Source organism: Bubalus kerabau, chromosome 5 (assembly GCF_029407905.1).
Source record: "Bubalus kerabau isolate K-KA32 ecotype Philippines breed swamp buffalo chromosome 5, PCC_UOA_SB_1v2, whole genome shotgun sequence".
Classification (NCBI taxonomy): Eukaryota; Metazoa; Chordata; class Mammalia; order Artiodactyla; family Bovidae; genus Bubalus; species Bubalus kerabau.
In genome coordinates this window covers 131,274,477-131,299,467 of record NC_073628.1, presented here as the reverse complement: position 1 = coordinate 131,299,467, position 24,991 = coordinate 131,274,477, and the positions used below count along the sequence as shown (strand labels likewise).

The window sequence follows — 24,991 nt, the reverse complement described above, 5'->3', positions numbered from 1 at the left end:
AGCCTGACAGGCTACAGTCCACAGTTTCACAGAGTTGGACACAACTGAAGCTACTTAGCACGCACACAGGCAGGTATCAAAAGCATTGTGTGACTTCTGTCCTGATGCCTCCTGGAAACATCGAGGCCTGGCTGGGAGAGCCTCCTCTTTCCCGGAGCTCTTGTGTGGGAACCGCTGCTCTGTCTGATCTGTCTGTCCATGTGTTTCCCAGTTACCAGTCTCCAGGTGTGAAGATTCTCGCCAATGGAGAACAAAGTGGGTGTAACTGCAAATCACAGGCAAAGCCTGGATCATGCTCAGAGTTTACTAAAGAGGTGTTCCACCACCTTGTTCTGCTTAAAATCTGTTGTTTTCCTGGATATATTTGAAGCACACAAGACTTTTATTGCTCCTCCTTCTGAGTCTGACTCATTTTGAAATTCAGATGTGGGATAAATTATATCTTATTTATTAAATAAAATTGGATTCTAATCCTCCTTTGCAAAGAATGAACTGTATGATCCTGTGGGGGTCCCCTGACTTCTCCAAACTTTAGACTCCTTGTTGTCGAGGGGGAGTTTTAAGGCCCACCTGGTGTTCCACTGAGCTGCCAGAGGATCTGTGAACATGCTGCCAAGTGCTAAGCAGTTAAAACGCAAGTGTTTGATAACTCAGTGCCTGTGCTTTAACTGCTAGAAAGTTCTTCCAAAAAATATTTTATATGAATTCAACTACCGTCACCCAAATTTATTATATGCCTTATGTTAAGGTGCAATTTATTGTTTGGTTTTGTTTTTGCTGAGAAGTCAATGTTAGACTCTAATTTGGAACATCACTCTGCTGGCTCAAAAGTACTCACCTAATTCCCTAAACAACTAGAAATTCAAGACATAATTAATTTAATATCACTGTCCTTGCCAACACTGTTTAGATAAAATTCCTAAAGGATTTCTTTTTTACCACTTGATTTATATACTTGTCATTTCATAAGTACAATCTTACATTCACATATAGAATAACTCCAGCTTTGTTTTCGCATCTACCACGGATAGGGAAGGTAGGTTCCCCTTTGTTTCTTCGATGTGGAAGACTGGCACTTTTCTATAACAGAAGAAATTCTAAACTGTTACAAGAATGACTTGGAAAATGCTCTCTCTTGAGACAGGGGCCCTCCAAAGGATGCATTTTTTAATAAAGCGTGACTGCTACAACCTTGAATCACTTGAAGCATAAAAAGCACTCTGAAAACGTTAAGCTGGGGTTGTGAGATCTCCAGATTCGCCAGAGGTGGTGCAGTAGGTTCTGGCCAGTGAGTGCTCTCTCGGGAGAAAGCGTACCTGTTGGCTCCATCCACGCACAGCCCGCCATGGAGACATGGCCCACTGGCACACTCGTCCATGTTGAGCTCACAGCGATCGCCCAGGAATCCTGGGGCACAGTCACAGAAGTAGGCCCCCGCAGCGTCCTGGCAAGTGGCACCATTGAGGCAGGGCTGGGACCAACACTCATCAACTTCCAGTTCACAGTTTACACCTTTATTCAAAAGTCGGCACGGGAGGAAAAAAAAGGAAAAGTTTTAGCGAAGTGTTAATATTTTCACTCTTTGGCAACGCTTTGTTTGCCAAAGCTCTTGTCAAATGTGATGTTGCCCAAAATAATTTTCCTCCTTAATTGTAATTGATATTAACTTTCTGGCAGGCTTGCGGGAGGTTCACAAAGCAAAGCAGCTGTCACTTACAAAGAACCATCGCCTGCAACAGCTTGTGGCTTTTTAGTCCGTGGAAACAAATCATTTTTAGAACAAAGTAATTGTTTACTGTACTTTTGTTGGAAGCCTGAAAGGGACTGGCCAATGTCTTTAAATTATTTTTAAACACTTAGTTTAATTAGGCATCACATTGAACAGTGGGTAAAAGCTCAGACTCCAAAGCCAAATGGCCTGGATTGGAATCTTGTCACAGCCTCTTTTAGTTGTGTGACCTTGGGAAAGCTGCTTGACCTTTCCTAATCTCAGTTTCTTAACCTGAAAAATGGGACCAATCGTTGTAATTACCCCATAGGATACTTATTACAATTCCAATGTGTTCTAAAGTGCCTAACGTAATACCTGGAGTATACTACACATTTACTAGAGAAAAAGTACTTTCTCTTTCCACAAATATTTATTTATTGTACAATGTGCAATTATTTCCCTAGTATCCTTTTTGCATAGAAATATTTACATTTTCTATACCTCTGTGAAATGTTGCTTTTAAATAGAAAATTCATTTGTGACTTAAACTCAACGTATTTAGTGCTATTATTAAAAGCTACTTCATTTTAAGGTAAAATTACATTTTAAAAAATCTGTATTTTCCCCCTCCCCAAATAGTAGGTGAAGATTATTTTCTAAGCAAGCTAAGTTTAAGATTTACAAAAGTAGTCACACTGAGATTACAAAGTATTCTACTGAATCTGTCTAAATAATATTTGATGGTGCATTCATGGTTAGTCATGTCCAACTCTTTGTGACCCCATAGACTGTAGCTTGCCAGGCTCCTCTGTCCATGAAATTCTCCAGGCAAGAATTTTGAAGTGGGTTGCCATTTCCTACCCTGGAGGATCTTCCTGACCCAGGGATTCAACCTGTGTCTCTTACATCTCCGGCATTAGCAGGCAGGTTCTTACCATTAGCGCCACCTGGGAAGCTGAAATAGTATTTGATACACAATAATCAAATGTGCATATAGGTTTTAAAAGGTACAAAACGGAGCTATCTATATTCGCTCATCTTTATTCCTGGGCCTATTCCCTAGGATAACAAATTATGAATTAAAATTATAGAGGGATTTCTCAAGAACTCAGAGGTTTTTAGTAGTTATTTGATTGTCTGTCCTCTTTTCTGACAGAAAATGAAATAGGCTATTCCAGCACCACCTGCCATTTACAGCTGTGACTAGACTCCAGAAATGCTGACCCAAAAAGAGATGCCAGCATGTTAACTTTGAGTGGTTTTTGAGAAGAAAAAGAATTTCAATTTTACATCAGTAAAAATGGAAAGTTGTGGAATACTATCTGTTGTAGGTAAGTGGCTTGCCATTTTTTTCAAACTTTAAACTTTTTATTTTATATCAGAATATAGCCAATTAACAATGTTGTGAAAGTTTCAGGTGGACAGCAAAGGGATTCAGCCATACATATACACATATCCATTCTCCCCCAAAGCCCCCTCCCATGCAGGCTACCGCATGACATTGAGCGGAGTTCCCTGTGCTACACAGTAGATCCCTGTTGGCTATCCATTTTAAATATAGCAGTGTGGACATGACCTTCCCAAAGTCCCTGCTGCTGCTGCTGCTGCTAAGTCGCTTCAGTTGTGTCTGACTCTGTGCAACCCCATAGACGGCAGCCCACCAGGCTCCCCCATCCCTGGGATCCTCCAGGCAAGAACACTGGAGTGGGTTGCCATTTCCTTCTCCAATGCATGAAAGTGAAAAGTGAAAGTGAAGTTGCTCAGTCATGTCCGACTCTTAGCGACCCCATGGACTGCAGCCTACCAGGCTCCTCCATCCATGGGATTTTCCAGGCAAGAGTACTAGAGTGGGATGCCATTGCCTTCTCCCCCAAAGTCCCTAAGTATCCCTATTTGAGGCCTGGCTATTTCTCACCCAGCCTGCAAATAGGAATTTCTCTGTCAGTTTTATTTGGCATTAGTAAGGTCGGTGGCTCAGTGGTAAAGAACTCGAGTGCCAATGCAGGAGATGCAGGTTCAACCCCTGGGTGGGGAGATCCCCCAACGGGGGAAAATGACAACGCACTCAAGTATTCTTACCTGGAGAATCCCATGCACAGAGAAGCCTGATGGGTTACAGTCCATGGGCTCACAAAGAGTCTGACTGAGCAACCTAACTCAAGGTGAAGGGAAAGACCCCTGAACTGACCAGTAGACACTGGTGTTCTCATTCTATCTTTGAAGCAGTTTTTTCAGCAATGCTTTGGTATCTTTATTTCTGCCATGCAAAATAATACAATAACAGATACTTCTTTATTTTTTAAGAATATATGAGGTGGATGAAACTGGAGCCTATTATACAGAGTGAAGTAAGCCAGAAAGAAAAACACCAATACAGTATACTAACGCATATATATGGAATTTAGAAAGATGGTAACAATAACCCTGTATGCGAGACAGCAAAAAAGACACAGATGTATAGAACAGTCTTTTGGACTCTGTGGGAGAGGGAGAGGGTGGGATGATTTGGGGGAATGGCATGGAAACATGTATAATATCATATAGGAAACAAATCGCCAGTCCAGATTCAATACAGGATCCTTGGGGCTGGTGCACTGGGATGACCCAGAGGGATGGTACGGAGAGGGAGCTGGGAGGGGGGGTTCAGGATGGGGAACACGTGTATGCCTGTGGCAGATTCATGTTGATATGTGGCAGAACCAATACAATATTGTAAAGTAATTAGCCTCCAATTAAAATAAATAAATTTAAAAAAATCTAAGCTAAAGTAAAAAAAAAAGAGTATATGAAAGATATAAATGATCAATTCTTTTAGAAATGTTTCGTATAATTATTTTTTAAATATTTGTTATTCAGTTGCTAAGTCATGTCCGACTCTTTGTGACCCCATGGACTGCAGCATGCTGGCTTCCCTGTCCTTCACCATCTCCCAGAGTTCACTCAAACTCATGTCCACCTAGTCAGTGATGCCATCTGACCATCTCATCCTCTGTCATCCCCTTCTCCTCCTGCCCTCAATTTTTCCCAGCATCAGGGTCTTTTCCAGTAAGTCAGATTTTCTGAAATCAGGTAGCCAAAGTATTGGAGCTTCAGCTTCAGCATCAGTCCTTCCAATGAATATTCAGGGTTGATGTCTTTTAGGATTGATTGATGTCCTTTAGGATTTGATTTCCTTGTTGTTGAAGGGACTCTCAAGAGTCTTCTCCAGCACAATTCAAAAGCGTCAGTTCTTCAGCACTCAACCTTCTTTATGGTTCAACTCTCACATCCTAATAGCTTTGGATTACATCTTTTGGTATTTTAGTCATCTATGTTTACTAAAAACCATTAACATATAAAGCCAAATAAGTGGTTTAAAACTTGTTAACACTTTCCTAAACTTTATTTCATAACGTGAATAAAATTCATATATCCATCTGTTATACACTCAGGTTACTTCCTATTGCTTAAGAAATAAGATAAATAAATTAGAAACCATTATTTTAGACACTTCAGCTCCATTTATAACAATGTCATTCGAATACTTTAGCTCTCAAGTGATCCTGATGCATGTATAAGAATGTGTTTCAAAAGCTTAAATTCAATTTCAGTACAAACAACTATTTGCTTTGGATTTATTTGATATGTCTTATCACTCTTAATATTACTTAACAATGTGATTCTTATCAGTGGTACTGATACAGGAGAAAAATAAAAAGTGATTTGGCCTACGTCTGAGTGATGCCAAAACAGCTGGATGAAAAGTGATGAGCACAATCAATCATCCAGATGTTTTTGTATTTCCAGATGCTTGGCTCCATAGATGAAACATCTGGAAAACTATGATCTTCAGTTTTCATTTGGATGTTTACTGTTCTCATGCATACAGCCAACAAGTATAGATAGCTAATTGACCTTCAAAAGCATACCTGAGCAGTGTGGTCCAGTCTGCCTGGAGACATTCACTTTGTAAACAGCCTTACTGAGTATGGGGCCGGGTCATTGTAACCCTATGTAGCGACAGAAACTGATTGCAGCTACTGAGTAGCCTTCTGCGGCTAATTGTCTAAGAAAAGGAAAATTTGTAACGTTAAATTGTTTCACAAAAACTCCTCCAGAAGCGGAACCAACCTGTTGGAATTGGTTTATAGTTCTGTAAATTCCATGGACGGGTATAGTCCATGGGGTCACAAAGAGTCAGACACAACTGAGTGCCTTTCACTTTCACTTTGTTTTTTTTTTTCTGTATGAAAGTAGAAAGGTTGGGATAAAAACACAAATAAAAGGAACTCTGCATCAACAGAAAAATGTACAGGACAGGGAAAAAAACCCTCTGACTTCATTAGGTTTGGGGACGCACTATAACTTACACAGCGACCTCGCTACACATACACAGACGACTAAGGTGTTACGTCACGGGTTCCTGACAGTCACGGGTAGTTCTGCTCTGAACTGCATGACTTCCATTACCATCAAAGGCAGTTCAGACATTCTCTCACAACCAGATATTTTTAAAGACATAAATTCAAAGAAGGACTGAAATCACAGGCATTTAGGGGAGGACAGGGAGACCTGGCATGCTGCAGCCATGCGGTCGCAGAGCCGGACATGACTGAGCGGCTGCGCCACGGTAACAGAAAAGAAGGATGAGAGATTTCCATGCTGACGCACTGGCTTTGGTGGAGAAGCAACGTTCCTGGCAAATAGTCTAAAGATGCTCCCTTCCTCCTTCTATAATTAATTTAAAGCAAAAAAGCCCTCCATCTATCTCCTCCTGATTCTGGCGATGCTTTCGGTGGGTTCTCCTTTAGTCTCTTCAAAGGCTTCTGGACTTGATTGTCTCTTTCTTTCTCAAGTCCTCCTCCTCCCCTCTTCTTGCTTACTTGCTACATCATTTTTCCCCCTTTTCCTTATATGGAAAGGTCATATTCCCTGGAGGGAGGAGAGTTCACTTCAGAGAGATCTCACTTCATAGCCCTAAGGCCAACAGAAGGGCCAGCGCTGCTCCTGCCTCCGCCCCGACCTCGCCCAATACCTTGTGAAAAGACATCCTTGCCTGGTGGGGGTTGGGGGGGTGGGGAGGCGGTCTTGTTAGAACCCAAGGAAAGTGATATCCAAACTTCAAGTGCAGAGAGTGTCAGTCCAAAGGCACTGGGAAGTCTGCTGTCCATGCAGCACTGTGGTCACCCCTTCCCAAGACCACCTGCCCTGCAACAGAGAGACACTGGGACACAGGTGCCCTCAGATTCCCATCTCCATGCCGTTCCCGGTTTGAGTTTGCTGACGAGAGGCACTTAGGGATTCGGGAGGTGGGAGAGAAGCCAGGACTCACGGGGGCAGGTGGGCTTCCCAGCAGCTCCCCGGAGAGCCTGGAGACCACTCGTTCCTACGGCTGCAGGATGGAGTGTCTGGGAACTTCCCAGAGATCCTTCAGAGCTGCAGCACCTTCTGGGGAGCTTTCAAGAACCCCCACTTCAGTGCTTTGGTGAAGATCTTTCCCGGGAATTTCTGTGACTCCCCTTGCCCCAGCCATCTGACAAGCAGGGCCAGTCTCCTGGAATTCATGGCATGTGACCTCTACTGTCACTCAGGTCCTTGCGCCTAGAAGGGCCCTGTATGAGTTTGCCAGGGCTTCCTGGGAGGCTCAGATGGTAAAGAATCTGCCTGCAGTGCAGGAGACCTGGGTTCCACCTCTGGGTTGGGAAGATCCCCTGGAGAAGGGAATAGCAACCCAATCCAGTATTCTGGCCTGGTTCGGACGGCATCACCCACTCCATGGACAGGAGCTTGAGCAAACTCTGGGAGATGGTGAAGAACGGGGAAGCCCGATGTGCTGCAGTCTATGGACTTGCAGAGTCGGAGACAACTGAGCGGCTGAACAACAACAAACTACTGGAAATCAAGTGGCTTAAAAAGCGGAAATCTGTTGTCTCATAGTTTCCAAGTCTGAGACGGAGATGTGGTCAGAACTGGCTGGCTCTTTGCAGGGTTGTGAGGAAGACTCTACTCCAGGCCTCCACCCTGCTTCTGGGGCTTGGCTGCCAGCCTCTGACATCCTTTGGTTTATGGAACCATCACCACGATCCCTGTCCTCATCTAGGAATTAAGGGCTTACAAATTGTATTGCCTGTTCCACATACAAGTCTTTAATTCCTGTATGAAACTCCTCATATCTGAAATACATCGAATGAATTTTTTTCCTAACCAAATCCCAATTGATATGCAGACCTAGGATAAAAAATATTGGAGGAGCACATTCAAACAAGCAGAACTCTTCAGCGTTTAGTCCAACCTTCAGATTAAAGGAGAGAAACTGAGGGTCAAAGATACAGCAGAAATGCAGGTTGAGGAGAACCCCAGACTTCTCACCCTCATCCTCGGTAACCTGGGGATTGGATGGGACCCCAGACACATGCTGGGACCCAGGAAAGAGGTTGTGAGTGTCCTGTTTTTCCTTTTAGAACTCTGAAGACACATGAGGCCACCGTAATTCCCAGGCTGCCACACCACAGAATGCGCAAACAGAGAAAACTACACGAAGCCTGAATATATGGAGGTGAATGATTTTATGGAGAATGCTTGTGCAAGCCTGAAAAACTGCCAATGCTTTTTCTGGTAAGCAAAATAATTACTGCTTTATAACACTGGGTGAGAGAATTATAAAAACTGTCCCTGCGGCTCTCACTTTCCTTTTCTCCCCCCTTTCTTCTGCCGCTCATCACAGGCAAGTAGAGGAAGGTGGGTTTGTGGGCAGACCACCCAGGACTGCACGCTGCTCTCCACCTCCGAGTGAGGCTGGACACAGCTAATGCTCAGGGAAGGGTAGGGACGATCCAGTCATTTGTTCTTTCCAGTGTTCCTGCCTTGATTTCTCCAAGTAGGTAGAATTTTTAAAGATTTTGAAAAGTAATTGGAAGCAAAGATAAATTTGCCAGGGAATCTGGGATAGCTTCCAACTCAGTTAAATACAGATGTGATGCTGAGAGAACAGGAGCTAGAAACTGGAAAAGCGTGAAGCAGCCACTGTATTAAATATGATTTTTAAAATCTACAACTGACACGTAATACCTGCTGAACAATACTAGGGGCTTCCCAGGTGGCACCGCCTGCCAATGGAGGAGACATGGGTTTGATCCCTGGGTTGGAAAGATCCCCTGGAGTAGGAAATGGCAACCCACTTCAGTATTCTTGCCTGGAAAATCCCGTGGACAGAAAAGCCTGGTGGGCTGCAGTCCATGGGGTCATAAAGAGTCAGACACACCTGAGCACACACACATGCACCAAGAACAATACTAAATACATAACTACAGTCAGCTAATATCTGAGGTGGCACAAGAGCCCTTAAATCAGGAGAAAAGAAAGCAGGCAATGGGGATTCCCAGGTCTGGAAAGTTGCAAAATACTAATTGCAGGTCAAGGGCAAGACAGTTAAGGAAAGAGGCTCATCGTTAAAACAGCTCCCCAGGAAGCCCAGTCTTCCCTGGTGGCCCTAGAGGTAAAGAACCCACCTGCCAATGCAGGAGATATAAGAGACACAGATTTGATCCCTGGGTCAGGAAGACGCCCTGGAGGAGGGCATGGAAGCCCACTCCAGTATTCTTGCAGGGAGAATCCCATGGACAGAGGGGCCTGGCGGGCTACAGTCCATGGGGTCACAAAGAGTCAGACATGACTGAGCAACTGAGCACAGCACAGCACAGCATGGCACAAATCCCAGGCTGGTTGGGGAGACATCAAGACAGGGAAAGAGTGATGGATGGCACAAATGCAGAGAGGCCAGGAGACAGAGATTCTGCTAGAGCTGAAGTAAGATTTCAATAGAAGCAAGAAAACAGGAAGTTTAGTTGTGAGAATTTGGGTGGTAAAACCTTTTGAACGAGAGCAGGCTCTGACCTGAAGTTCTGTTGTTGTATGGTTATAGTGGAATAGAGATGGGGGTCACTGAAAATAAGAAGCTTAAGAAATTCTAAAAGCTTGGTCCATAAAATTTTGCAATAGCTGCTAATTGGATTTAGATAAACCAAAAACTTACTCTGATACCAAAACATCTTTGCAACATTTCCAAGTTCTTTTCCCATGACAATCATATCACCCCTCTACGTTCTAGTCCTATGAGGCCATTTGCTTTTTCTCAAACCCACTAGGTCCCTCTACCCTCACTCAAGTTTAGACACACTACTCTCTCTCCCTCTTCTGGAAAATTCTTTCCCGCCTATCTACCTGATGAAGTCATCCTTTAAGGCTTGTGTTACATGTCCCATCCTCAATGAAGTCTTGCTCATTTTCCTTACTCTTTCCAGCTTCCTGGGTTCCACAGACCGTCCACTGTTATATTTTACTTGTTACGTGCTTATATCCCACAACTGCTTTGAAGACAAAGATCCTTGCCTGTTATTAATGGTAACAGCTGGCATTCACTGAGTTTATTTCACACCAGATACTGTGCTAAGCTTTTCATGTGCATGATCTGATTTTGTTTGTCAAAAAATTATCCGTGAGGTACTTCTATGATGCCCATTTTATTAAGGATGAAACTGCAGCCCAGAGAAGTTAAGAATTTAAACAAGATCAAAAAGCTAGAAAGTGGCAGAGTCAGGATTAGGAAAGGAACAGCTTACGAGGAAGACAAGAGAGTCATGAACTAAACGACAGTGGGCTGAGAAAGTCAAAGAGAGAGGAAGGAACCCTTTAATAAGGGCTGTGTGGAAAGTGCTTTCATCCACAAAATGCCAAGTTCTAGCAAAGGCCAACAAATTAAAGGTGCACTGGAAAAAAATAAAAAATGTTTTACTTACTTGCATTTGAGAAAAGACTATGGGGGCAGGTGACCATTCTCAGAGAAATCAGGAAGCAGATTTTCCCTTTAACATCTTCTCAGAAACTCTTCGATTTTGATCTGTAACTTGAGCCAGATCGCCCTTCTGAACCCAACCATCTCCAGGATGTCTCACCAACCATCTCACAAGCATCATTCAGCAATTCCAAATATCAACTCTCTCTCCTCTGTCCACCCTCTCTGACCCCCCCACTCCTGCGTCCACCCTCTCTGACCCCCTTACTCCTACGTCTACCCTCTCTGACCCCCCTACTCCTGCATCCACCCTCTCTGACCCTCCCTACTCCTCCGTCCACCCTCTCTGACCCCCCTACTCCTGTGTCCACCCTCTCTGACCCCCCTACTCCTCCATCCACCCTCTCTGACCCCCCTACTCCTCCGTCCACCCTCTCTGACCCCCCTACTCCTGCATCCACCCTCTCTGACCCCCCTACTCCTCCGTCCACCCTCTCTCCCACCCCTGCCGGTGAATGGGGTTATCATTCAGGTCACTCAAGCCAGTTTTCCAGGAATGACCATGATCTTCCTCGCTATTTCCCATGCCCTAATTAGCCATCAAATCCCATCATTCCTCCCCTAGAAATGGATGTAAGGTGCCATCCACATCACTGTAAACTTGCCCAGACCCTGCTCACCATCTCTCATCCTGTCTGACTGCTGGCTTCTCTCTTCCAAATCTCTCTCTATATTTCTTTTCTAGGAGTGATCTTTAAAAGAGACAGATCTGATTTTACCATTGTCCATGTTAATTTTAAAAAATAGTTTCTTCCTTGTTTCCAGGAAAAAGCATGTTGTCTTGGAATGCTACAGAAGCTTCTAAAAGATATGGACACTGTTGGAGCCACCTGCAAGGATGGTCTCGCAGCCCACCGTCTCTCACACCCCTCGACTGCACACAGCTGTTCTCCTTCCTTGTAAAACCCGTTGCTCACCCAATATACTCAATAACTAACAGGGCTCTGTGCACAATATGCTCTTGAGTAAGAATCATGTATGCCATTCCTGGGTTCTGAAGGACTGATGTACAGTCATCAGTTACAACAGCCATCAGAGGGTATCTGCAGCCAGTATCAGCGCAGAGGTACGGAGCACACGTTTCCATTACAACTATGGGTTTACGATAGAGGCCTGGGTTTATACATGTCACTTATAATCTTTTAACCTCCTGAAGCAATGAAAAGTCTGTGTGACTTCCTACTCTGATTCAAAGTGTCAAGCTACCATAATAACAGTTAGCAAGATATTATGAGAGATTAAGGGCTTCCCAGGTGGCGCTAGTGGTAAAGAGCCCAGCTGCGAATGCAGGAGACATAAAGAGATACATGTTCAATCCTTGGGTCAGGAAGATCCCCTGGAGGAGAGCATGGTAACCCACTTCAGTATTATTGCCTGGAGAATCCCTTGGACAGAGGAGCCTGGTGGGCTACAGTCCATAGGATGGCAAAGAGTCGGACACAACAGAAGCAACTTAACACACACAAACATGAGAGAATAGAATTGGGACTTTTATTTTCAATGGGAACATTTTGAATTTTTATCCAATAAGATTTCTGGCTTGTGCATTTAGACACACCTTTTCTAAGGATACCAAAATATATTAACACACTTTCTAAAAAACCATTTGCTTAAAGTAGACCTTATAAGCTTAAGACTCGTCTCTAAAAGACAATTGAGTTTCATCAGTTCGGAGACTGCTCTGTGCCACCTCACATTTTTAACTTCTAGAAACCACCACGGACAATCAACAGTGCCTTGGTGTTGTGTATTATTTTAGTTGCAGAGGTTTTCATTCTTATCTTATATGAAACCAATGTCATTATCAGTGATGAATTTAACCCTGATAAAACATGAAAATAGATGTATTCTTTTATTATTTTAATCATATTTACTTATTACCTATTTTTATTATGCATTATTATCTGTTGCTGTTGTCAGTTGTTAAGTCATGTCCGACTCTTTGTGACCCCATGGACTGCAGCACACCAGGCTTCCCCGTCCTTCCGTATCTTCTGGAGTTTGTCTACTGAGTCCATGACACCATCCAACCATCTCATCCTCTGTCACCCCCTTCTCCTCCTGCCCTCAATCTTTCCTGGCATCAGGGTCTTTTCCACTGAGTTGGCTCTTTGCATCAGGTGGCCAAAGTATTGGAGCGTCAGCTTTAGCATCAGTCCTTCTAATGAATATTCAGGACTGATTTCCTTTAGGATTGACTGGTTGGATCTCCTTGCAGTCCAAGGGACTCTCAAGAGTCTTCTCCAGCACCACAGTTCAAAAGCATTCATTCTTTGGCACTCAGCTTTCTTAATGATCCAACTTTCACATCCATACAAATAACCACCAGAAAAACAATAAAGTGATGTCTCTGCTTTTTAATATGCTGCCTAGGCTTATCACAGCTTTTCTTCCAAGGAGCAAGCATCTTTTAATTTCATGGCTGCAGTTACTGTCCACAGTGGTTTTGGAGTCAAGAAAATAAAGTCTACCACTGTTTCCATTGTTTCCCCATCTATTTGCCATGAAGTGATGGGACCAGATGCCATGATCTGCCATATCTTAACTTTTTGAATGTTGTGTTTCAAGCCAGCTTTTTCACTCTTTCATTTTCATCTAGAGACTCTTTAGTTCCTCACTTTCCACCGTTAGGGTGGTGTCATCTGCATATCTGAGGTTACTGATATTTCTCCTGGCAGTCTTGATTCCAGCTTGTGCTTCATCCAGCCCAGCGTTTTGCACGATGTACTCTGCATAGAAGTTAAATAAGCAGGGTGACAATATACAAACTTGAAGTACTCCTTTCCCAATTTTGAACCAGTCCATTGTTCCACGTTCGGTTCTAACTGTTGCTTCTTGACCTGCATACAGGTTTCTCAGGAGACAGGTAAGCTGGTCTGGTATTCCCACCTCTTCAAGAATTTTCCAGAATTTTTTGTGACCCACACAGTCAAAGGCTTTATGGGTAATCAGTGATGCCAACATTATACATTTCAGCCTTCTGTAATGATAATCTTGTAATTGTAACAATTATCTTTCTTGATAATTGTTATTCCTGAGTATTTGAAATGTTATAATATTAACAAATCCTTAATTCCTTTAGTTTATGATATGGCAGTTTCAGAAATTAAAATCTTGCCTAGACACATCATAGTATTCCAGTTTAAACTCATAGAGTCTTGGGCCTACCACCTCAGTTAACCAATTCCTGATTATGATTCTAGTCTATTCAAAATGAAAGCAGTTCAAATATAATGCAAAATGCATTGGTCAGGGTTGTGTAAACAGCTTTGGTAGCAGCAGCAATATTGAAGATGTTAAAATAGTGACAACCAGCATACACACAGCCTTAAATATTTTATGGAAATATTGTCACTAAATCATTTCATTCTCACCAAGACCCTGACATTAGGTGTTAATATGATGCTTATTTGTTAAAGTGAGGAAATGGAAACTCAGAACTCTCATTGTTTACCGTCATCACACCGCTGGAGAAGGTCCAGGCCGGGCCTGGAATCCTGTGTCCCGTTCCCCACATTGCATGCTGGCACCCGTATGGCCGCACCCTCCTCTCTCAGACCCATGCACCTGTGCACAGCTGCAAGGCACTGAGAGGAGAGCCAGAGAGGGCAGGCGTTTAGGACGGAGCACGCCATCCACACTGCCAGCTGGAACACAGGCCAACTATCAGCAAACACAACAGGAGAGATGCCACCTCTTTCCAAAACACCGCTGCAGCCCTCCCCCTTGTTCTCAGCTCACTGTGACTCACACAAAAACAATAATAAATGTAGCCAGAGTACAAGAGTCTCAGCTCCACATCCTGGAGCTGGTGCACCCTGCTCTGCTCATGGACCACTTTTTCTCCCGAGTGTTCCCTGACTCTGAGTGGCATCTTTCTTCCTGCTTCCCCAGCACTCTGTTCAGAGAGAGACTGTAATTTTTGTTCACACGCTTTCTCCCTGAATAGGCTGTGAGCATTTTGTCAGGGATAAATTCTGTCTTAGCCATCTTTAGGTCTCCATGGTGTGCCACAGTGTCCAGTGCTCGCAAAACTGTGATGAATATTTTCTGAGCAAATAGCATTTGTTACTTTGTGCTCTCATTCAACAAACATTTGTCAACAGCAAGAAACTGCATTTCTCATGAAAACTATTTCAAATGGTTCTGTTCCTGAGCAAAGCCCTGAGCAGTATTTAACTGCCTTTGCATGACCCCACCAAAAATTCATCAATTTCACAATTAAGAGCATATAGGAAAACTACCATTTTCCTTTGATAAAATAAAGATATAGGCTGTGAAATTCAGAATTTCTCTTTAGGCTGTTACACATTATTTGCCTTTGGAGTTTGAAAGACAATTCTTATGGGTATATTATATGGTGAGTAAAATTTGAGGTATCTAGGTAGGTGCTCACAGACTCAATATTTAAGTGTTCTTTAAACTGGTGCCTCATATATTTATATAAATATGGACTATCTATGAAAATTATTCCTGGTAATGGATATAAGTTAATTAAGTTTCATGTCTTAATTTTGTAAATAGAATTACACTTTCAACAAAAAACTTTCAATAGTAACGGTAATAAAAATATTTCTCATGAAATAAGATCGTATTTTACATAATACTTTTATGTTCCCCATATTATTTTCATGACCATTCAATCACACATTTGATTCACCATAGCTTCAAAGTGATTTACCTGAACAAAAATACATTAAGAACAGATGGAACATCAAGCCTAGGTGAGAATCTCCACATTGACTGAAATTCAAATTATGCCTTTGATAAATGCCACGGTAATGGCAGTGTCAGAGCTGGCTACCTTTTGAGGACTATTGGAAAAAGCTTAGAGAAGAACATGAAGAATTATCAAAAAAAAAAAAAAGAGAAGGTCTTATAGTCTTATAGGAGATTTTAAGTAAGTAGCATCTATATCATGTGATGTGGAGAAGTAGAGCAAGTTTCAGGTGTGCAGAAAGAAGCTGCATGATAACCTGGTTTATCCACCAGCCTCTAAGGGGGCCTTCCCTGTGGCTACAACTATTGTGAAGGGCAGACCCGTGCGGAATACTCTGGATTTCCCACCAGAGGGCAGAAGAGAGCAGGCCAGGGAACTAGAGAGCAGGCTGTCTCTTGTTTGCATCATTCATGACCCTTCAGTGTTCATTTCTGTCCTAAAATTTAAAGGAAACAAGGTGGTGGTGTTAAAATGTGATACTTCTCTTTCACTCTTTCCTCTTAAATAATAGTCCATTTGCTTGGATTATTATATTACCCTCCATTGGGCACTCTAATTCTACCCTAACCTCTCCCTTCAGTGTATCCTCAGCACAAGGAGCAGAGTGATTTTGTTAAAATGCAAGTCGAACCTTTTCAGTCCTCTGCTCAAAACTCGGCAACAACTTTGGGATTAACAGATACTCAAAACTACATATAAAAAAGAAAAACAACCGAGACCTACTATATACAACAGGGAACTATATTCACTATCTGCTAATCACCTACAATGAATGGAAAAGAATCTGAAAATGATCCATCCAAAAAATGGATCACTTTGCTATACACCTGAAACTAACATAATAGTGTAAATTATACTTCAACACAAATTAAAAAAAAACTCTAAAGTCATTAACTAATGATTGAATGAACTCAACAAATATTTATTTTTACCCATATCATTTATCTGGAACTTTTTCTAGTAAAAAAAAATTACTATATACATGCACATACATATGCAGTACATATAAAAATAAATATATAAGTGTGTGTGTGTTAGCTGTGTCCAACTCTTTGTAACCCCATGTACTATAGCCCGCCAGGCTCCTCAGTCCATGGGATTCTGCAGGCAAGAATACTGGAGTGGGTAGCCATTTCCTTCTCCAGGGGATCTCCCCAACCCAGGGATCAAACCCGGGTCTCCCACACTGCAGGCCGATTCTTTAATGTCTGAGTCACTAGGGAAGCCCTATATAAAAAATAAAATATAAATATATAAAAATGCATGTATAACTACTTTGGGTTGATCCTTGTCTTACAAGGCTTTGCAAAATAAGAATCAAAGACGTCACGTGACAACCCATTTAATTGTTTACATCAGTGTTCTCTCAAAGTGTGGTCCCCAAACCAGCAGCAGCAGCACCACGTAGGGGCTTGTTATAAATGCATGCTCTCGGACCTCACCTCGGATCTATTGAGCTGGAAGCTGTATTTTATTAAACTCTCCAGGCGAGTCTGTTACATGATAAGGTTTGACAACCACTGAAACAGATTATAAATTCATTAAGCTGGAAATGGCAATTGAATATTTAATGCATTCTCATTTTCATATTAGAGATTTCAAGTTTTTTTGTGGGTAAAATAAGTTTGAAAAAATTCTGGCTGTGATAATGTCAGCAAGTGTTCTTCCTAATGACGTGGACACCTGTTCTTCCCTTACCTGCCTTTAGTCCCTCATCCAGGCTGGTCCTTATGTCTTATGTCTGGTATTGCAATGCTTTCTAACTAGTCTCCATGTATTAACTAATCTCCACATACTAAGACATTTTCTTGAATAAAAAAATAAATTTTCATACATTTTTGTGAAATGAGATGCATCTTAAAATCAATAAATACATTTATTACAGTGCTTTTTCTTATTTCCCCAAAGATTATTTTTATATCAAAGATCTATTTCACTTGAGGAACTAAGATATTTTCCTATACTGCTTCGCTTCATCATGCATCCAACTGGCATCCCCCCTGCCCTCTCATCGCTCTATTTATCTCATACTGCAGGCATTTTTAACATGAAAAAAGTTTATTAGTCAATCGGACTAATTCTAAGGAAGATGTCAATTTCAGAATGATCCACTGCAAACACTTGAACTAAGAGCACGTCACTAACGTGAGGCTGTTAAGGTGGCCCCTACTCCAGTCAGACTGGTGTCCCCATAAGAAGAGGAGACGAGGACACAGAGGCGCACAGAGGAAAGACCACAAGAGGCTTCACATTTGGGATACATCCTTGACACCTTTTATGCCAAATTTAGACCACTTAAAGGAAACCTTACAATTCAATTAAAATGTAAAAGTAAAAAAAAAAAAAAGAAAAGAAAAAAAACACGTACACTGTAAAACATAATTTTTCAAGCTATGTTTTTGCAATTATAAGGCTGTTTTAGAAAACTAATTTATATGGCTGAAACATTTGCCTTTACGTCTGTTCCTTTCAGTCACCATTCATGATATTGTACTAGGAGCAGGAAACAGGAGATAGTATCTTAATAAGCTACAGTGGTTTTCCAATGCGACTTTATAAATGGACGCAATCCCAAAAGCAGTCCTATAAAAATTTACTTCTCATTTTTATTCAAACACTAATAGAATTGATTTTGATGGTGAGCACACTGTAGTGTATACAAAAGTGGAAATATAATGCTGTGTGCCTGAAACATGTAGTGTTATAAGTCAGTTACCTCAATAAAAAATTTAAAATTTTAATAATTGAAATTCAATTGCTGTAACTCAAAAGAATGGACATGATAATATGGAATATGAACAAAGGGTTTTTCATGAGGTAGTACTGTTTTATGAGCTACTTTAGTATGCCTGTAATTTTTAGCATATTAGATAATTTAAAGATACTGAACAAAATAATTTTCCATGTGACACGTGTTCCACCATCATAAAGTATGCATAAAGTAATAGAGAAAGTAAAATCTAGTTTAATATCTATTTACACCAGTTTTGTTACTAGGAAGAGTACCCAGAAACAAGGAAGAATTAATTAGAACAATTCACTAACAGTTTATTATTTCACCATGATTCACTGTGCTGAGTACTCCTCTTCTTAATTCACATGGAAAAAGCAAGAGAGTTCCAGAAAAGCATCTATTTCTGCTTTATTGACTATGCCAAAGCCTTTGACTGTGTGGAGCACAATAAACTGTGGAAAATTCTGAAAGAGATGGGACTACCAGACCACCTGATCTGCCTCTTGAGAAATTTCTATGCAGGTCAGGAAGCAACAGTTAGAATTGGACATGGAACAACAGACTGGTTCCAAATAGGAAAAGGAGTACATCAAGGCTGTATATTGTCACCCTGCTTATTTAACTTATATGCAGAGTACATCATGAGAAACGCTGGACTGGAAGAAACACAAGCTGGAATCAAGATTGCCGGGAGAAATATCAATAACCTCAGATATGCAGATGATACCACCCTTATAGCAGAAAGTGAAGAGGAACTAAAAGGCCTCTTTATGAAAGTGAAAGTGGAGAGTTAAAAAGTTGGCTTAAAGCTCAACATTCAGAAAATGAAGATCATGGCATCCGGTCCCATCACTTCATGGGAAATAGATGGGGAAACAGTGGAAACAGTGTCAGACTTTATTTTTTGGGGCTCCAAAATCACTGCAGATGGTGACTGCAGCCATGAAATTAAAAGACGCTTACTCCTTGGAAGGAAAGTTATGACCAACCTAGATAGCATATTCAAAAGCAAAGACATTACTTTGCCAACAAAGGTCCGTCTAGTCAAGGCTATGGTTTTTCCTGTGGTCTTGTATGGATGTGAGAGTTGGACTGTGAAGAAGGCTGAGCACTGAAGAATTGATGCCTTTGAACTGTGGTGTTGGAGAAGACTCTTGAGAGTCCCTTGGACTGCAAGGAGATCCAACAAGTCCATTCTGAAGGTGATCAGCCCTGGGATTTCTTTGGAAGGAATGATGCTAAAGCTGAAACTCCAGTACTTTGGCCACCTCATGCGAAGAGTTGACTCATTGGAAAAGACTCTGATGCTGGGAGGGACTGGGGGCAAGAGGAGAAGGAGACGACAGAGGATGAGATGGCTGGATGGCATCACTGACTCGATGGATGTGAGTCTGAGTGAACTCCGGGAGTTGGTGATGGACAGGGAGGCCTAGCGTGCTGCGATTCATGGGGTCGCAAAGAGTTGGACACGACTGAGCGACTGATCTGAACTTAGTATAATAAATACTCCCAAAGTTTTGATGAATTGAAGAATAAACAGAAAACATGACTTCTGTTCTTTCAGAACTAACACTTTAGTGGGAGGAGACAAAAAACACAGATAATCTGAAGAAGAGGACAGAATACAGGGAGTTCTTTAATAGAGACGCAAACTACTATGGAAGTAATAAATAATCTTAGTTACTTGGTGGCTCAGATGGTAAAGAATTCACCTGCAGTGTGGAGACCCGGGTGCATCCCTGGGTGGGGAAGACCCCCTGCAGAAGGGCACTGCAGTATTCTTGTGTTTCCCTGGTGGCTCAGATGAAAAAGAATTTGCCTGCAATGCAGGAGACCTGGGTTCAATCCCTGGGTGGGGAAGATCTCCAGGAGAAGGAAATGGCAACCCACTCCAGTATTCTTGCCTGGAGAATCCCACGGACAGAGGAACCTGGTGGGCTACAGTCCACTGGGTCACAAAGAGTTGGACAGGACTGAGTGACTGAGCAGGCAGGAGCCTTATAATGAATGAACTACTTGTTACTCTGTTACTAAATCAACATCAGCAGAAACTTTGTGAATAGATATATGGGTTTATTATTTGTTGTTTCCATGAGATTCAGCAAGAAGTGGCTTTTTAAAATAATAAAATCATGACTTATCTCAAAGGCCATTCTGTCAGCCTTGCTATCCTTGGTGTGTTTATCACACTCCGACATCCTGTGTCCATCCGTGGCGAACTCCCACCAGGCCGCCCCACACCCCTGGGACGAAGGTCGTCTGCTCTGATGGGGAGACTGGACTGCCTTGACCCCGAAGCCTAGGTCCCAGATGCCCTTTAAGTCTAGACTGCATCTACAAAAACAACAGCGACAAATGCTCAAGCTGGGTGGATTTTGAGTAGCTGAGGAGGCCCCCTATCTGCTGATGGGCTCCTATCAAGGCCATGTTCGGAAGCAGTTGGATGGGCCATTCAAGGTCTCTTCTGCTTCCATCACATTAAGCAGAGGGCTAGGTTCCTCGCCCCGCACTGGACCCCCACTTACCGGAGAACCCGCGCGGGCAGAGGCAGGTGTACCGTCCGATCTCGTTGAGGCACGTGGCCGCGTTCCGGCAGGGCTCCGACACACACTCGTCCACTTCCACGTCGCAGTGCCGGCCTTGATAGCCCGGGACACAGAAGCAGGAGTAGCCATCGCCTCTGTCCTGGCACACGGCGCCGTGCAGGCAGGGGCTAGACGCGCACTCATCGAGGTCCAGCTCGCAGAACCTTCCCGCGTAGCCAGCGGGGCAGACGCACACAGGGGGCCCAGAGTCCTGGTGGCAGACGCCCCCGTGCAGGCAGGAGTGGGGCCCGCAGGGGCCAGCGGCGGTGTCGCAGCCGGCCCCGCTGTGCCCGGGAGGACATCTGCACCGAGAGCGCCTCTCCCCCGGGACGCGGACGCACGAGGCGTGTCCAGGACAGGGGCTGGAGAGGCAGGGGTCCTCCTCCTCCCTACAGTCTTTGTCCCCGTGAACGGCTGTGTCTGAACAACGGCAACTCTTGTCTTTTGAGAAATCCTTGCACGTAGAATTGTTTTGGCAAGAATCGGAGAGGCACTTGGTGTCATTTTTATTGCAAAAGGAACCTACAAGGAAAAACATCAGATGAAGCCTGCAAACAAATGGTGGATGATAAAATTAAAGAACGTCCTTACTTCCGCTCTTCATGCACCTCAAATGAACTCATTAATAGAACGCAAACTTGACTGCATTCTAGTGATGAATTTGTCAAATGATGTCTAATAACGAGCTCTGTCATAATGATGATTTGTCATTTTTTTTCATATAGCTGCTAGTAAGAAACAAAAATGACTGGCTTCAGATTCTTTGCTTCTCTTGCATTTTCCTTTTTTCATGTAGAAGTGCTGTTGAGGGACGGGGTGAATTGTTAAATTGCCCCATAAACCCTAAATTTTGAAATTCACATTCTCTCATGGAGGATTTTGGGGGTATCCTGGGAGATGAGATACAAAATTGTCTCTGAATATACTGTCTAACTGAAACTAATATTTGAATGAACACAATACTTTGGCTTATGACTGCTTTATTACAATCATCATGTGTGGTCTAAAAGGAAAAGCATAGAAGAATGAAAATATAAAATTAAACACCAACTATTTGCTGAAGGTTTACTCTGTGTACCAAGCATGTCAGGTGTTTCGCATATATTATTTATAATCGTCCCAGCAACAAATATTATGTGCATCGTACAGATGACAGGTTAAGTCCCACCGAAAGGCAGCAGATGTAAAGTGTATGGACTTCCAAATTTCTGAAAGCTTCTCTGTTCTAGAGAAACATTTTTGAAATTCTCATTGGAATGATGACCAGCAAGAAAGCAATACTTCTGTGATTTTTTCCCCAAATTCACTGGATATCTACATGTGTATAATTTTCCCCTGAATCTACACATATTATGATCACAGCATTGTTATTTTGTTAATTATGTATATTGAGAAGCTGTTTGATTTGGCAACTCAACTGCATCAGATCACAAAACACTGTCTTTTGTGTATGGATTTATCTAGTACACCATTCTCGTATTTTTACTTCCAGTCTCACAATATTCCTAATATAACAGTGGGTAATGGTCTAGGCTTAAAATTTTAAAAATTATGAAATGAATAGTCTGCTCTTAGGAGACATAAATCAACTACTGTCAGAAGAAAGTAGCATGAAAACTTTGAGAAATATGTAAAAGTGGTAAATCTCTTCCTGCAAAAAGAGAATTGGTTCTCTAATGTGGTCTGGTCACCAAGAGTGTGATGGGAAGATGGAAAGCTAGTGATTGACTGGTTCATCACACAAGAGTGAGGGTTTTCACAGATATCTTGCTTGGAGTCTTTCTGGCAGCTGGAAGTTCCCCTCCAGTGCCTGTACACAGAAGGTTAACATATGCTTATGTGTTATCAGGAGGGTTGATCTGAGAGCAGACCTTTTCTAGTCCCTGTGGAAAAACTCAACCAGTCATCCTTTTCCCATAGTTGTTTTTTTCAAGCACTGGCTTTCCAATCACATCTTCAAATGTATGACTGGCTTCTAGCTGTTCATGTCTTAGCTACAATGTCACTTTCTGAGAAAAGCTTTCTCTGAACCCCTTTTCTAAACCTTTATCATGTTTTACTTTCTCATATATATGTGAAGTGTGCTTATTTCTCTGTGCACATGTTTGTTTTCTGTTCTCCTCATTGCAGTTCTAGCTCCACTAAGGAAAGGGGAAGAGCTTGTGTCCGGTGTTTTCTGGGTTTGTAGCATCACCTGTCGTATAGTATCTGCTCAGTGCATACCTACTGGACTAGCGTGGAGAAATGCCACAGCAGAGCCTGGGAGGAAGCGTGCTGAGTGACCACAGGGCCCAGGGCGAGCCTGCCAGGAGAGCCTCACTGGAGAAAAGGCACTCGAGATGTCTTTTAATGTATTAATAATTGGATGACAGTTGGTTTGCAATGCTGTGTTGGCTTTTGCTGTACAATAATGTGAATCAACCATGGTGGTGGTGGTGGTGGTTTAGTCACTAAGTCGTGTCCGACTCTTGAGACCCCATGGACCGTCGCCTGCCAGACTCCTCTGTCCGTGGGATTCTCCAGGCAAGAATACTGGAGTGGGTTGCCATAAATATACATATATCTGAGATGTCTTTTTTTTTTTTAACTTTACATAATTGTATTAGTTTTGCCAAATATCAAAATGAATCCAATGAATGCAAGTGAAGGAATGGCATTATTTTCAGAAGAAAAAAAGAAAAAGCATGAGAGGTATGGGCATTGCTCTGCCAATCATATGAAAAGCATGAAAATACGGGGAGGCAGAGGTCTGAGAGGGGGGCAGAGGGCAGAGGATAGGGAGGAAAATGAAGAGATATTCAACAGTTCTAGCATTTATAGTACTTAGAGTTCCTGTGTCCAAACTAAAAAAAAAAAGAGAAATAAATATTGCAACTCTGCTCTCTGAACTCTCACTGTCAAAGGCATATGATGAAATCACATTTTCAATCTTGCTTTGTTTTGTTGCATTTTGTTAGCGGTAATAATGATGATTTCCCCCTTTCTTCAGAAATCAAGTATCTTTGAATAACAGTGGAAAGTAAGAGAGGAAAAAAGTGAAAGTGAGCTGTAGCATAGTTCCTAAGAGATGCTCTGAAGAGGTACAGTATTATTTACAGGCATATTGTGATAAGTCAAAGATGTATATTGTAAACTCTAGGGCAAGCATTAGCAAATTGTAGCCTGTGAGTCACATCTGACCTGCCATCTGTCTTATAGATAAAGTTTAATTGGAGCACAAAAAAAATCAAGTATCTTGGGACTTCCCTGGTACTCCAGTGGTTAAAACAGCCTTCTAATGCAGAGGGTGTAGGTTCAATCCCTGGTCAGGGAGCTGAGATCCCACATGCTTCACAACCAAAAAACATTAAAAAAAAAAGAAAGAAAAAACAGAAGCAATATTGTAACAAATTCCATAAAGACTTTTAAAATGTTCCACATCAAAAAAAAAAAATCTAAAAATGAAGTATTTTCATTTAAGCCATTAATTGAAACATTTGTATAGAAAAACACATAGCAAAGGAAATTAGCATTTATATCTTAGGCCCTTACGGTGCAATTTTAAAAGTAAACTTCTAACAGCATTTGTGCAAAGCATTTTACAGATGGAAAACCGAGTTTTATAGGGAATGAGCTATTTTTACAGGGTCATAGAGAAGGGGGATTTGAACCTCTGATTTCTCTGATTCCAAGGTTCATTTCTTTTTCCTGCATTATTTTAGAAGTTAGGATCCTTCTGGGTAGAGTTTCCTACTTAACCATGGTGATATCCACCTAAGTGTTTACTCTGCTGCTTCTAAACCCCATGAAAAGCCTAGTGAAAGTGTTAGTTGCTCAGCCGTGTCTCATTCTTCGCAGCCCCGTGGACCCTGCCAGGCTCCTCTGTCCATGGAAACTTCCAGGCAAGAATACTGGAGTGGGTTGCCATTCCCTTCTCCAGGGGATCTTCTCGACCCAGGGATTGAACCCAGGTCTCCTGCCCTGCATGCAGATTCTTTACCATCTGGGCCATCAGGAAAGCCTGTATGGCTTAAAACAGTATGGCGACTCAATGGAGAAGGAAATAGCAACCCACTCCAGTGGTCTTGCATGGAAGTTTCCATGGACAGAGGAGCCTGGCGGGCTACAGTCCATGGGGTCTCAAAGAGTTGGACAGGACTGAGCACGTGCATAGCTGCTCGCCCACTCAAATGACTAAATGACAAAGATTGACAATACCAAGTGCTAATGGGCACCTGGAGAAAACGAAACTCTCCTTCATGCCCCCTTTATTATAACTGATCTTTCTTATCTATGTATTAATAATTGTATTCATCTTTCAAATAATAGACTTTGATTTTGTAGAGTTTGTCTATACTATCTTGGTTTCTTGGTTTTCTGTCCCACAGATTTCTACTTTTACCTTTTTATTTTCCTTAATTTTACTTTCTTT

General features: G+C 42.2%; 1 protein-coding gene across 1 annotated transcript in view; it reads right to left on the bottom strand.

Annotated features, from left to right (window-relative positions):
* Window positions 1-24,991, bottom strand: part of CRB1 (crumbs cell polarity complex component 1) — a 222,340-nt gene that overhangs the window by 134,728 nt on the left and 62,621 nt on the right. Inside the window, exons 3-4 of the mRNA XM_055583137.1 lie at window positions 20,521-21,102; window positions 1,317-1,512 (exon numbers count right to left, since the gene is read on the bottom strand). Coding sequence (XP_055439112.1) covers window positions 1,317-1,512; window positions 20,521-21,102 — 778 coding nt within the window. The remainder of the gene's footprint in view (window positions 1-1,316; window positions 1,513-20,520; window positions 21,103-24,991) is intronic.